The 14,612-nt window shown below is 48.3% G+C and overlaps 1 protein-coding gene across 2 annotated transcripts in view; it reads left to right on the forward strand.

Moving 5' to 3' along the window:
• MBTD1 (mbt domain containing 1) overlaps nucleotides 1-14,612 on the forward strand; it is a 70,789-nt gene that overhangs the window by 33,071 nt on the left and 23,106 nt on the right. For both annotated transcript variants that reach the window (XM_054976809.1, XM_054976810.1), the window contains exons 9-14: nucleotides 1,283-1,517; nucleotides 1,789-1,844; nucleotides 2,087-2,191; nucleotides 3,826-3,973; nucleotides 4,920-5,002; nucleotides 11,108-11,342. In XM_054976809.1, the coding sequence (XP_054832784.1) occupies nucleotides 1,283-1,517; nucleotides 1,789-1,844; nucleotides 2,087-2,191; nucleotides 3,826-3,973; nucleotides 4,920-5,002; nucleotides 11,108-11,342 (862 nt within the window). The remainder of the gene's footprint in view (nucleotides 1-1,282; nucleotides 1,518-1,788; nucleotides 1,845-2,086; nucleotides 2,192-3,825; nucleotides 3,974-4,919; nucleotides 5,003-11,107; nucleotides 11,343-14,612) is intronic.

Genomic DNA, 14,612 nt, shown 5'->3' on the forward strand with positions numbered 1-14,612 from the left:
GCCTATCTGGCCTTAGATTAGAGGGAATTCTGTAATCCAGGAAAAGCCCTGAACAATATATCTAAAAAGTTGTGATGAAGCAGTGTTTCCTTGGCTGATCCTGTTTATTACGTGTGCTTTGCAGTATAATAATGTCCTGGGAAACTGTGCCTTCTGATGTCCTGCCTTCTGCTATTTGTAGCTTTGGGTGTAAATATCTTTGCCAAATATAACAGTTCACATAACTCATGAAGTGAGCTCTGATTCAGAAAAAAAATATACTACAATGAATTTGTTAGGTTTTTAAGGTGCTAGAAGACTCTTATGTGAAAATAGTAGAACACCATCAATTATTGTTAAAATTACAGCCCTCAAAATAGCATTTCAGTAACAAGTGTCATCAAATTCATTAGATTATTTCTGGAGTCTTTTTTTGCCTCCCTCCCCCATAAAAAGCATGCTGAAATAAAAAAGTTTTCACCATTTTTTGAAAAGTAAAAACTGATTTGGAAGGAAGAGCTCCATGGAGAAAGGCCATGGCTCAGTGATAGAACAGGTGTTTCGTGTGCAGAAGGCCCCAGCTGTGTCTCCAACTAAAGGGTCTTGGATTACAAACATTAAGAGAGAGCCTAATTAGTCCGAGACCCTGTAGATCCTTTCCTAGACAGTTCATAATGCACTAGACGGACCAACTTCATATGTTCACGTATGATGAAAATGCTGCCACTGAGAAGAACCTCTCAATGTAATTTCAAATAAAGAATGAATTTTGAGTTGACTTAGGGCCTCATACACATTAGAGTACATAGATTGTGTTCAGGATCCTGTGCAACCGTCAGATGTGAGCTGTGGGTTTTCAGTTCCCGTGAATATAGGGTCTGATTCTGATTGTGACTTTTGGTGACGTTTCCTGACCTGAAACAGGCCAGGAGGGGGCAATATCTCCCCAGTGGGCTAAATGATGCCCCCAGGACTGCTTCAAGTTGGGGAAATGGTTGTGATTTGAGGACGAAGCCCATTCTCCATGTGCGCCACAGTAGTGATCCAAATTAATACCCCTGCAGAAAATGGAAAGAACTTTTTTTCCAGAACTGGACCAAAGTTGATTAGGGGAAACAAATTGGGAGGCAGGATTGTGAAATTTCGAATTAGCTGGCTGAAGTGGCACTATTCATAATATGTAAAAGCAGATGTAATATGTAAAGATCCTTATGAGTAGCTGAACATTTGTGTGGTATGTTATATATTTTCAAAGACTGGCACATTACTGCCACCACTACTGCTGCTATTTTTTTGTTTTCAGGTGTCAGAAAGCATGCAGTACCCTTTCAAACCTTCAATGAGAGTAGAAGTTGTTGACAAAACGCATCTCTGCCGAACACGGGTAGCAGTTGTAGACAACGTAATTGGAGGCAGGTTAAGATTAGTATATGAAGAAAGTGAAGACAAAACAGACGATTTCTGGTGCCATATGTACAGTCCTCTCATCCATCCCATTGGTTGGTCTCGAAGTATAGGACATAGATTCAAAAGATCTGGTAAGCTCATCTGGTATGGATGGTAAAGAGTAAACACCATCATTGCATATGTCCTTTTAATGGATGATCTGCTGATTTCCCAAACATGTTGATATGTCTACCTGGTTTGTCTCCTATAACTGTGAAAACGTGAGTGGTATACGTTTTTTCTCGTTTTCATAGGCATCCGACCATTTATCTTTTTAAGGAACTCTTTGAAGTAATGAACTAGAAGTCTTTATCTTTTCATAGTATGCTGCTATTTTTTACTTTTACTACTTGGTCTTCGCAGATATTGCCAAGAAACAGGACTCACACATTGATGCACCCTCACATTTATTTGCTAAGGTATGATATTTCACAAGAAATTTAAACTTTTAAAATGGAAGGGATTACTTGTTAGCATTGTTATAAGAAGCAAGTGGGCTGCTGAACAATATTTCTGTCTTGCTGAAGATATACATCTTGCCATTTGCTGATAAACATGAATTTAAAAAAAGGATTTGAGTCCAAATGTCTGCTATTGACCATTCTGATTTTATGGCATTGTATTTGTTGCCTCAGAAGAATATCTGCTACGGTTTCTTTAGGTAAAAGAAGTTGAATCAAGTGGAGAATGGTTCAAGGAGGGAATGAAGCTGGAAGCCATAGATCCATTAAACCTTTCTGCAATATGCGTGGCAACAATTAGAAAGGTAACGATGTTAACATACTGTGGAGTGGAGACAGTCCACTTGGTCGTTCTCTCTACATTTGCAGTGAATCCACACTGACTTTCTCAGATAAGATTAATATCTGATTAATTCCCATAGCACTGTGCTGCAAAGTGGCCCGTGATTGATTCATTACAGGACTGCTCCAGGACCCATTGGATGATATTTGTGCCTGGCTGGTGAATTAACACACACTAGGAAAAAACAGTCCTGAGCTACTTTCAAAAGTAAAATTGCATCATATTTAGAAGTGAGGCAGCATCGGATATTTCAGTGCCGTTTGTCTTTTTTCACTGCAGGTGCTAAAACATAGTGTGTACACATTTCTACTGATCACCAGTAAGGGCTAGTGAACATAACACTAGTCTGCACTGTGGAGCTGCACAACCCTCCACCCAGCTTCACACCTGCAAATTGCCTCTGTCCTTTCCTTGCCATCCTGTACTGCATGCTGAAGTTTACTTCAGCATCAACTTTAACTATAATTAATGTTAATCAGAATAAGAATTAGGCTTGAGATCTGTAGTTAGTATTAACCATGATTACTAGACATGGGCACGAACCAAAAAAATTTAATGAACCAGCGGTTCGTGGTTCGGTGCCGACGACAAACCAGCAGACCGCAACAAACATTTCCCGCTGACGAACCGGTTTGAGGTTCGTGGGCATCGGAACGGCCCCCGTTGGACTTAGAGCCCATATTCCCAGGGAGTGTTTAGCAGGCTCTCCTCCAGTCAGCACCCAAGTTTGGCCAAGATTGCAATAAGGATCTTGGAGTTATACCCTCTCCAATCCGAGGTCCCCAGGAAACTCCCATTCGATACAGTTAGAGCCACCAGTTGACGTTGGCCCAGTGTACAAGGGGTTGGCTGTCAGAACTGCCTATCAGGGTTTGCAGGGATGAGATTGGAGTGCCCATGGCTACAGAACACCCCCTCCCCCCGGGTGCCTTCTCCCATGTAACCAATTGTAACCAATTTGCAGCTCCATGGTTGGAAGGAAGACCTGCCGATCAAGGTAAGCTGGGCTTCGATTCGTGTTTCCAGGGCGACAAAAGGAGTGCAGACAGAGTTCAGGCATTCCCCCAGCTCTATTTCCAAGGGAATTGATTGATGGTGCCTGACTGGCTTCACGAACTGCGGGTGAACACAACGAACCGGGCTTCCAACAAATGCTGGTTCGTTGGCCATGGACCCTCACGAACTGCCGGTTCGCGAACAGACAATCAGGCGGTTTGTGGGTTTTTTTGGTTCGTAATGTGGTTCGTGCCCATGTCTAATGATTACTGCCGGTAAGGAGAATTTGCATCAAGGTAGGAAATAGGAAGAGTGCCCTTTTTCTGATCTGTTAACCATATTTAACAAACCAAGGGCATTACATATGTACTGGCCTTAACTGAAATGCTGTAGTACAATAAATATACAAACTATGGAAGACTTCTTTGTTTTTAACAGACAGCCAATGAACTTGGCATTCCTATGCAGTTGAAATCTCCTTGAACTAACTTTGCTTATTTCCTATCTGTATTTCCTATCTTTCTTGCCTCTTGCATTGTCTTGTGTTTAACTTTCAGTAGGTATGAATCCTTACTCTTCTGTGTTTTTTGTTTTATCAAGGTATTAGCAGATGGATATCTTATGATTGGAATTGATGGTTCTGAGGCAGCAGATGGGTCTGACTGGTTCTGTTACCATGCCACTTCCCCTTCTATATTCCCAGTTGGTTTCTGTGAAATTAACATGATAGAACTAACTCCACCCCGAGGTATTTATGCCTTACCTATCTGTAAAAATTACATATTTTTGTCAGCAATGTTGTGTGAAAGAATCTAGTCCCTTTAATTTCTCTGTCCAGAATTTGTCTTCCATCTGTATTCAGAGTCTAGGCTGAAGTTGCTTAGCCTGTAGCTGTTCAGGAGAAAATAATGCTTTGTTACTGCCTGCTCTGTCCTTTGGTGGGTTGGGGTTAGTTGACGCACTGTTGGTTTTCTCAATCTTCTTTTCCCCAGCTCCTTTTCAGACACTGGTCCTGCAATTTGGCATGGTTAGGCTAGGCAGAAGGGAAGGGAAGGTGGGGGATTGCCACAGTGTTGCTTGCTTTCTGAAATGAAGTGGGTGGGAGAAGGTACTGGGCTAGGTTTTTTTAGTGTCCCTACTGACTTCTGCTTAAATCTTTTTAAAATGAATTGCTCTTTCCCTCTTTTCCTTCCTGGGTTGCTGTCTTTGGCTTTCCTCAATCTACTAGAACAGTTAGGTAGTGATGGGTCTCCTTTAGCCAAAGGATTTGCCACTGGCTGAAATTGAGCAGCTGTCTTGAGTTGGGTACACAGGAAGTAGTCAGCCATATGAAAAGGGATGGAGAGTGAATGGGCTCTGAAGATGGTGGGTGGAAGAAAGGTAGTATGGACAAGCATGAACATATTAAGTAGCCGTGATAAGGAGAGTGGGAAGCGTTGCCGTGTGATTTGACATACTGTCATTAGTTAACTAACCACTATGATCATTTTCAAATGTTGCTGTCATCCCCTGCCCCAGTGTTTGATCAGTGGTTAAAAAACACTAATTTGATCTAAGGCAAATCTGCTGGTTCGTATTGATTACACTGGGCATGATTATGCTTCCTTTCTATAACAACCACGGAGAGACCGAACCTGTCACATTGAGAAAAGTATTTTTCTGTTGTCACTACAAAATAACTGTTAAATTTGCAGGTTATGCAAAACTACCTTTCAAATGGTTTGACTACCTCAGGGAAATGGGTTCAATAGCAGCTCCTGTGAAGCTCTTCAACAAGGTAAACTATCACACAGGCCAGATTCTTAAATCTTTGGGAGCATGTGAGTAACGATGTGTGCAGAAGTAGTTCTTTCCCTCTCCTCTCTTCCCTTTCCCTGGAGCTCCTCCCCCCGGCCTTCGAGATGCTGATGGATGTGCAATTTAAATAGATAAAAAAGCCGTTCATCCCATGGGGTTAGCAGGGGTTAAACCAGTATTCGTTGGGCCATATGTTACAATTTACCTGGAGGAGGGCAGTGTGAGGGGGCACATTAATGTAAGATTTGATCGTCGTCGTCCTTCTGTGCAGCCCCACATTGGGACTGCGCAGGCGCAGGCCAGCCGCGGAGAAGATTCTTTTAGCTTCTAGAAATGTGACGGGGACGTTCGGGCCCACCGCGCATGCGCGTCGGTGTTCCCGCCAATTTTGAAGTACAAGTACCCGAACGTCCCCGGCATTCCCTCAGTTCCTTTTTCGCCGCCGTTCGAAAAGGTTCTTTAGCTGTCGCTCGTGTCTTCGGACTGTTCGTCGCTTGTGAGTTATCGCTTCATTTTCTGGGACACGCCTCCACCATGTCCCATTCCTCTCTATTTAAAAAATGCCAGCAATGTGGCACTAAAATGACCCACTCAGACGGTCATGACCTGTGCCTTATCTGTTTGGGCGAGGGGCACGTCGTGGAGCGCTGTAAGTTCTGCATGGCCTTCACCCCGAAGGCGCGGAACGACCGCAAGGCCAGGCTCCGAGCCTTCCTTTGGGACGCCAACCTTCTGCCGCCCAAACCGTCTGGATCGTCCGGGAGCAAGCCCAGCTCTGTCGCTCCCTCGCCGGCTCCACGTAAGTCGCCGGAACCGCTCCCCTCGGATCCGACGGGGCCGCCCGTTCCGGAGGGCTCGACTGCCTCCGGTTCCGTGAGTGTTCCGTCCAGTCGGAAGGCGAAGAAACGCGCTTCGTCGAAGCCTTCTTCCAAGCCTTTGGCCACTGCGGCTTCTTCGGAGCCCCCGCCAAAAAAGGCAAAGGCCAAGTCGAAAGCCAAGAGCCGTGCTTTATCGCCGGCCCCGACATCGTTGGCTGGTTCGCCTCCCAGATCGGCCCCTCCTGCTGAGGACGTCAGGAGTCTCCTGCACACCCCTTCGCCTCCTCGTACGCCTCCTCCGGTGGTTCCGGACGACTATGAATCGTTCCCTTGTTTTTCGGAACCGTTCCAGGAGTTTGAACGCTCCCTGCCATCTGCTCCGGTCCCGTCGGAGGCCTCCGTTCCGGCGCAGCCAGTCTTGTCGGTTCCGGCGCCGTTTCACCGATCCGTTCCAGTGCCTGCTGCTCTACCTCCTTGGCAGCCTGTCCCGGGCTTTGGGAACGTGGCCTCCTGGCAAGATTTCGTGGCTTGGATCCAGCAGTCCGCCCCCTTCCTGCCTGGCCCATCGGCGCCCTTGACCTCGGTTCCGGCGCCGTCGACTCTGCCACTTGCTCCGCCTGCTGCTCGGCCGCGTCGCCATCTTTCGGCTCCCGAGCCTTGTACCTCGGTTCCGACGGAGCGCCCTTCGGTTCCGACGCAAACCCCGGCGGTTTTCTCCGACTCCGAGGATGAAGAGGGCCTGGCGTCTCCATCAGAGTACTCCTCGGACGCGGCTTCCGACCCTTCCCCTGATGATGCTGTGGGGGAGCTCCGTTCGTCGTCTCCTAATGACGACTACAGAGTGTTCGCGGAGCAGCTAGTCCGGATGGCCGCGGCACTGGAGCTGGATGTCGCCTCTTCCACCTCAAAGCCCAAGAGCAAGCTGCTGGAGCCGCTGTACTCTGGCTCTCCTGCCTCGGTGGCGTTCCCCCCTGTCGAGGATCTCGTCGACAATGCCCTCGCGCTCTGGCAGACCCCTGCTTCCGTTCCCCTACGGCCAAGAAGGTCGAGAAATATTATCGGCTCAAGCAGGAGGATTGCCCTTACCTCTTCACCCATCCGAAACCCTCTTCCATCGTGGCCGAGGAGGGTCAAGCTCGGTTCCGACGCGGTTCCTCTTCGGCTCCGTCGGATCGGGAGGGCAGAAAGCTAGATGGCATTGGTCGGAAGGTGTATTCTTCGGCTTCCCTGGGGTTCCGTATCGCCAATTTCCAAGTGATAATGGGCTCCTACAATCTCTTCTTGTGGAAGCGGCTATCCTCCTACCTCTCTGACCTTCCCGACGATCGCCGTGCCTTGGTAAAGGCTCTCCAGGCTGAGGCTTTCCGGTTGTCAAAGCAACAGATGACAGCTGGCAAGGACGCCGCCGACTCTGCTGCACGTGCGATGGCATCCTCCGTGCTCTTGCGTCGGCACGCCTGGCTTCGATCTACGGCCCTGCCCCCCGAGAAGAAGGCCAAGGTCGAGGATTTCCCGTTTGAGGGTCCCCAGCTCTTCTCAGAGAAAACGGATGAGTCCCTTTCCCTCATGAAGAAGAACCAGCAGACGGCCAAGTCCCTCGGGGTTGCGCCTTCGGTTCCGCAGACGGGTCCGAGATATCGGTACGGCAGGTTCCGGTCCTATCAGTCACCCTACCAGCAGTTCCAACAGCGCCAAGGAAGGTTCTCCTCCGGTCAATCCTATGGCCACCGTTCCTACTCTGGCCAGCAGCGCCACTCTTCGAGACGCTCCGGCCGGTCCAAGGGACGACAGCAGCCTCCCTCGCCCAAGCCCTCGACTTCGGCGCAAAAGCCCACGGTCTTTTGACTAGACCAGGACGCTTCCCAGTTGGCCTGCAAGGACACTGTTAATATCTTGTTCTTGGACAGGCTACGGCCTTTCTTGCCCCATTGGCGACTCATTACTACTGATAACTGGGTCCTCTCTATTGTGGCCCGTGGTTATAAATTATCGTTTACCACTGCACCCCCTCTTTCGCACCCCCCTCGTTGTGCTTCTTGTTGTAATGTTGTGTTACAAAATAATGTTTTGGAGTTGGTTAACAAAGGTGCTGTCCGGGTGGTCGATGTCTCTGCTTCCCCTTGGGGATTTTATTCAAGATACTTTCTTGTGGATAAGAAAGATGGGGGGTCTCGTCCCATTTTGGACCTTCGGGCCCTTAATACCTACTTGAAGGTGGAGAAGTTTAGGATGCTTACCCTGTCGCGGGTGTTGGAACTCTTAGAGTCAGGCGTCTGGATGGCCATTTTGGATCTCAAAGACGCCTACTTCCACATTTCCATCTTTGAGGGCCACAGAAAATATCTCCGTTTTACCTGTGGAGGCGCTGTCTATGAGTACACAGCCTTGCCCTTTGGCCTGGCCTCGGCGCCCAGGGTGTTCACTAAATGTATGGCCACCGTGGTGGCACATTTACGGTCTGGTGGCTGTTTTGTCTATCCATATTTGGATGATTGGCTCCTGGTGGGTCCCTCCTCTGATTCCCTCCGGGCCTCTATCGCCCTCACCTTGTCCGTGCTGGACGGCCTGGGGCTGGTGGTCAATTTGGGGAAGTCTGTGTTGTCCCCAGGTACGAGCATTAGGTTCATCGGGGTCCACTTTGACTCTCTGCTGGGCCGGGCTTATCTACCCCCGGACCGCTTGAGCAGGCTGTCCTGCCTGGCCCGCCACTTCGTGCATAACCGGTTCCAAACTGCCCTCCTGATTCAAACCTTGTTGGGCCTCATGGCCTCCTCCACAGGGGTGGTGTGTTTTGCACGCCTGCACATGCGGCCTCTGCAAAACTGGTTTGTTCGGGTTTTCAACCCTCTCGCTATGAGTCAACACCGTGGGTTTTCCATCCCGAGGGTGATACAGCGGTCCTTGGTGTGGTGGACTGTCCCTGAGAATTTGTCCAAGGGTTGTCCTTTTGGTCCCTTCCTGCCGGAGGTCACCGTCTTTACGGACGCTTCCAATCTAGGCTGGGGAGGGCGTTGTGGGCGCCTGTCTGCTCAGGGTGTTTGGTCCTCCCTTGAGGTAAACATGCACATTAACCTCTTAGAGCTTAGAGCGATCCGTTACTCCCTTGCTTCTTTTGCAGATGTCATTCGGAACAAGAGGGTGCAGGTCCTGTCGGACAATACCACAGCCTGTTACTATCTCAACAAGCAGGGAGGAACGGTCTCGCTCAAGCTCTGCAGGGAAGCGACTACGCTCTGGAACTGGGCCATTACCAACAACGTCCTGCCCAAGGCCGTTCATATTGCGGGGGAGAGCAACACAGCAGCAGACGCGCTGAGCAGAGTGTTTTTGCCCCAACACGAGTGGTCCCTCAACAGGGCTTACCTCCATGTGGTTTTCCGCATGTGGGGCACCCCGCTCATCGACCTCTTCGCCACGGCCCACAACGCACAGGTTCCCCTGTTCTGCTCCCGGGCCGGGATTGGCCATCGTTCACTGGGGGATGCCTTCCAGATACCCTGGTCTCCAGGGCTCTTTTATGCCTTCCCGCCCTTCCCACTCCTTCACAAGGTCCTGTCCAGGATCAGGGCTTTCCGAACCCACTGTATCCTGATTGCCCCTCGGTGGCCTCGCCAGGATTGGTTCCCCCTTTTACTCTCCCTGTCACAGGGGCGGTGTCTCCCGCTTCCACACGCCCCAGACCTGCTACTCAGGGACGGGGTGTGGCATCACGATGTGGCAGTGCTAAATCTGACTGCCTGGCTCCTCTGCGCCCCAGACTAGGCCTCTCTGCTAGGGTGCTTAACGTGATCTTGAATGCCCGAAAACCGTCTACCAGGTTGTCCTACCAGAGGAAGTGGTCACGTTTCTCTAGGTGGTTAGCCCCCAAAGGGGTTTCCCCTTTCACTTGCCCGCTGCCTGTCATTCTGGACTACCTCCTGGACCTGTGCTCCCAAGGCCTGGCGTTCTCCAGTGTTAAGGTGCACATGGCTGCTATCTCTGCCTTCCATGAGCAGATTGATGGGAGGACTGTGTTTGCGCATTGGCTGTCCAAACAGTTCCTGAAGGGCCTACTAAAGTCCTTTCCTCCTAGGGCCCATCCTATTCCTCAGTGGAGCCTGACCCTGGTGCTCTCCCGTCTGATGCTCTCCCCTTTTGAGCCCCTGTCTACCTGTCCCTTGCCTCTGCTCACACAGAAGGTGGCCTTTTTGGTTGCAGTCACTTCCTCCAGGCGGGTTGGGGAGTTGTCTGCTCTGAGGTGTGACCCCCCCTTCCTGCAATTTTTTCCCGGTACGGTCATGCTCCACACTAGTATGCAGTTCCTGCCCAAGGTGGTTTCCAAATTTCACCTGCGTCAAAAGGTGGCCCTTCCTTCCTTTTTTCCTACACCCTCTTCCCCAGAGGAACGTACTCTACACACATTGGATGTGAAACGTGCTTTATTGTTTTATTTACACCGCACCAAGTGTTTCAGGAAGTCTCCTGCCTTGTTTTTATGTTACTCTGGCCCTCGCAAGGGCTCGCCAGCTTCTGCCCAGTCCATCTCTCGCTGGATTGTGTCTGCAATTAAACTTTGTTATCAGCAAGCTGGAGTCCGGTGCCCGTTGTTGATTACTGCTCATTCTACTCGAGCACAAGCTGCCTCTGCTGCCTTCCTGCGAGGAGTGCCACTCCAGGACGTCTGCCAAGCTGCAACGTGGTCTACCGCTGACACTTTCATTAAACATTATTCTGTAGACGTGAATGCACGCCGTGAATCCGCTGTTGGCACGGCTGTTCTGCATTCTTTGTTCACATAGACACTCACACCCGCCCCCATTGGTGAGATGCTAGCTATTCTCCCAATGTGGGGCTGCACAGAAGGACGACGACGATAAACAGGGTTTCTCACCTGTAACTGTTGATCGTCGAGTCTCTTCTGTGCAGACACACATTCCCTCCCGCCTGCCCCGCTGTGAGTGCTTGGTTTACTCCATTGTTTCTCCGGCGGCTCAGGTGAACTGAGGGAATGCCGGGGACGTTCGGGTACTTGTACTTCAAAATTGGCGGGAACACCGACGCGCATGCGCGGTGGGCCCGAACGTCCCCGTCACATTTCTAGAAGCTAAAAGAATCTTCTCCGCGGCTGGCCTGCGCCTGCGCAGTCCCAATGTGTGTCTGCACAGAAGAGACTCGACGATCAACAGTTACAGGTGAGAAACCCTGTTTTTCTGATGCCATTTTGTGGTGAGGGGATTTTTTAATTATAGCAGAAATCTATATTGAATTCATGCAATTTTTGATTCCAGGAAGTTCCAAACCATGGGTTTCATGTTGCAATGAAACTGGAGGCTGTGGATCTCATGGAACCTCGTCTAGTATGTGTGGCCACAGTAACTCGCATTATTCATCGTCTGTTGAGGATACATTTTGATGGCTGGGAAGATGAATATGATCAGTGGGTGGATTGTGAATCTCCTGACCTCTATCCTGTAGGATGGTGTCAGCTAACTGGGTACCAGCTACAGCCTCCTGCATCACAATGTAAGTAGTTTTTAATTTGTAATTATCTTTCTTGAACCCCTTTTAGTGCTGGTATGCTTTATTATATCTCTCTGTGTTTTTGGATTTTCATTCATTTATTATTTGCCCACAGGTCCAAAAATGGAGCAAACAATTAGTAAAGAAGATTCAGAAGCTCATGGGTTTAGTCTGTCCTGCTATGTAATCAACATAATGCTTCACAGCATTTCTGTAAAAAGCAGGGGTCATTTCGTAGAAAAAGAGCTGGAGGAACTCATTAACATAACTCATTAGCATATGCCATGCCCCTTGACATCACCAGAAGTGTGTCATTAGCATAATTGATCTGCATATGCCACACCCCCTGACATCACCTATCCTGGCTGTTATGGACCCAATCCTGGCCATTCAGGGCCAAAATTGGGCCTGAAATGGCAAAAAATGGCTGAAAAGGACCCCAAAATGGTCAAGATCGAGCCACTGCTGAGCGGGAGAGTGATCCACCATCCGTCAGAGGCCTGATACGGGCCGTTTTGGCCCGAATCCAGGCCAAAACAGGCCCAAAATGGCCGAGAGTCAGGTGGGAGGGGCCACCTGATATGTGACCTCTTTGGGGAACTGCTGGAACTGCGTTCCTGCGTGTTCCCCCTCAAAATGAGCCCTGGTGAAAAGTATAATTCTGTCCCTGATTATCCCTAGATATATTGTTGATTAAAAAGATCTTGGCAGACAGGCAACTTTGCTTTTTCTTTTGCCCTCAACTTGCCTTACAAATACTCATTCTTTACAGTACATTTAGATATGGTAATAGTTTGCACATAACCGTAAACATGGGCAGAGAGTGCATTGCTGTCATTGGATTCCTGCCCTGCCCTGACTTTCATTTGTGGTACAAAGTTTGGCCTTTCAGCTTAGTACCTTACCTGATAGATGAAAATATAATTACCAGCTGCTACATTAGCGTGATGAATGGTGTGATGGACAGGACTGGCTCCAGCGCTACCTCTCCTGAGAGACAGCCAATGGGAGCAGGTGGCATGCTGGACCAATCAGAGTCCATTGGAGGTAGAAAAAGGCTTGGGGTGAGACTGAGGGGGGAAAGAGTTTGAGAAGCTGCTCAGAGAGGCAGCAGAAAAATAGCTGGCTGTTAATCTGTTCTTTTATTTTGAAACCCTTACTGTTTAACCCCAGTATATGTTTTAGCTTAAAATCCGTTCCCTCCTATGTTCCGTTTTGTAAATAAAGTTTTTTTGTTTTGTTTAACCCTGGCTGGCTTGAGATTGTTGGCTGAGGGGAAATATCTGACACACACACAAACACTTTGGTCATGTTAAATGGGCCTAATCTAAATGCTGGCACGCTCTGTATGTGTGTGCGTGAGAGAGAGAATAAATCAATAATAAAATAAGGAAAGAACCTTTTCCCCTGTAGCCCTGTAGCTGGGTGAGGAGAGGTACATTCAGGGAACTGGCTGCCTGTCTGGTGGAGCCTCTGGAAAAAGAGAGAGGGAAGATTTGGGTCAGGGCTCTCTGCCTGCTGTAGTAGAGGCTAGACAGGTGATGTGTGATGGGGGACTCCTGGCCTTTACCTGCCTGCATGGCAGGAGTGTGAAAGGCTTGTGTGTGTATGGGTGTGAAGTGGGGTCTACCTACCCACCACATGCCATAAATGGCTTGTGCTTTTATTGTTCTGAATGCTAGCAGCCATAGGTAATGTATTCTTGGAAACTATTCTGATATGATGGTGTAAAATAGTGTTTTCCTCCTCCTCATCCCTCCTCTCCTACTTTAGTATCTTCTACACTGGAGCACCAGTCATGGTCAGGGTATGCAATAATGGAAAGCATGAACTGAACACATCAAGAATAACATTTAATAGTGTATAATATATAATAAAATCTAAACACTACATGGCTTATTCGTATTCAAAACTGGAGAGTTTGTATGCATGATTTCTAGCCCGTATTGTCTCATTGGAACAAAGTAGTAGAAGTTATAAATGGCAGAAATTCTTTTCTGTGCTACTGTTAATGTTACAGAGAGTCAGTGTGATGTAGTGGTTAGGATACTGGACTAAGATCTGGGTGACCTAGGATCGATTGCCTGCTCTGCCGTGGAGGCTCGCTGGATGACCATGGGCCAGTCACACACTCTAAGCCTAACATACCTCACAGGGTTGTTGTGGGGATAAAATGGAGGAGAGAAAAATGATGTAAGCCACTTGAGTCCCCACTGAGGAGAAAAGTGGGGTATAAATGAAGTAAATAATAAATTTTCAAGGTTTAAACTCTAGACTGAGCACAGCCTTTTGTGTATTTTATTTAGTACATTTGTATCCCACCTTTCCTTCAGGGAGTTCAGGGTGACATACATTGTTCTCTCCTTCTCCATCTTAGCCTCACAACAGTTCCGAAATGTAGATTAGGATAATAATGACTGGCCCAAGGTCACCCAGCAAGCTTGATGGAAGAGTGAGAGTTTGAACCTGGTCTCCCATACCCTACTGCGACGCTCAAGCCGCAACACTTCACTGGTGCTAACTGGACTCTCTAGCCACAGTTCTCAGCTCTCCAATCCTCTCTCCTTCCTTTTGATAGAGCACAGCCTCTCTTGCCTAGACCCTATCCTGGATTCTGTCCCAGTTCTGCTTTCTTATTGGTTGCTCCTTTTTTCAGTATTGGAGATGCTCATCATTCCTCACAAGCCTGCTTTTCAGCCCTGTCTGAGAACACGAGTGATGTTTTAATTTCTGCCCAAATGACAACTTTTCCTTCATGTAAACTGACTCTGAGCATTCAGATGACTTTGTTCCCTGAACAGTTAAAATGTTCATGAGCATTCTGTGCCATCTTATCAGCTCTGCCAATTGCAGTCACACATACAGATTCTCTGTCTGTCCGTGACTACATCATGCTTTGCCAAACTGGGCCGATAGAACTTTTTCCTAAAAATCAGCAGCTACAGTAATGAAACAATTATCAATATCTGTATTGTATTACTTGCCTTTGGCTGACCTGATATGATGGCACATTTTACACACATCTCAGGCACTGGGGAAAACAAAGATGTTAGACAAGTTTGATAGGAATTAAAAACTCACAGGTGCTTGAAACAGTAATAGCTATCTGGTGCCAGTGTGATGTAGTGGTTAGAGTGCTGGACTAGGATTTGGGAGGACTAAGTTAGGAAAAAAAACCCCACTCTACTATGGAAGCTCATTGGCTGACCTTGGACAAGTAATATTCTCTCAGCCTAACCTCACAGGGTTGTTGTAAGGATAGACTGGAGGAGA

Source organism: Eublepharis macularius, chromosome 4 (genome assembly GCF_028583425.1).
Source record: "Eublepharis macularius isolate TG4126 chromosome 4, MPM_Emac_v1.0, whole genome shotgun sequence".
In the NCBI taxonomy this organism is placed as follows: domain Eukaryota; kingdom Metazoa; phylum Chordata; class Lepidosauria; order Squamata; family Eublepharidae; genus Eublepharis; species Eublepharis macularius.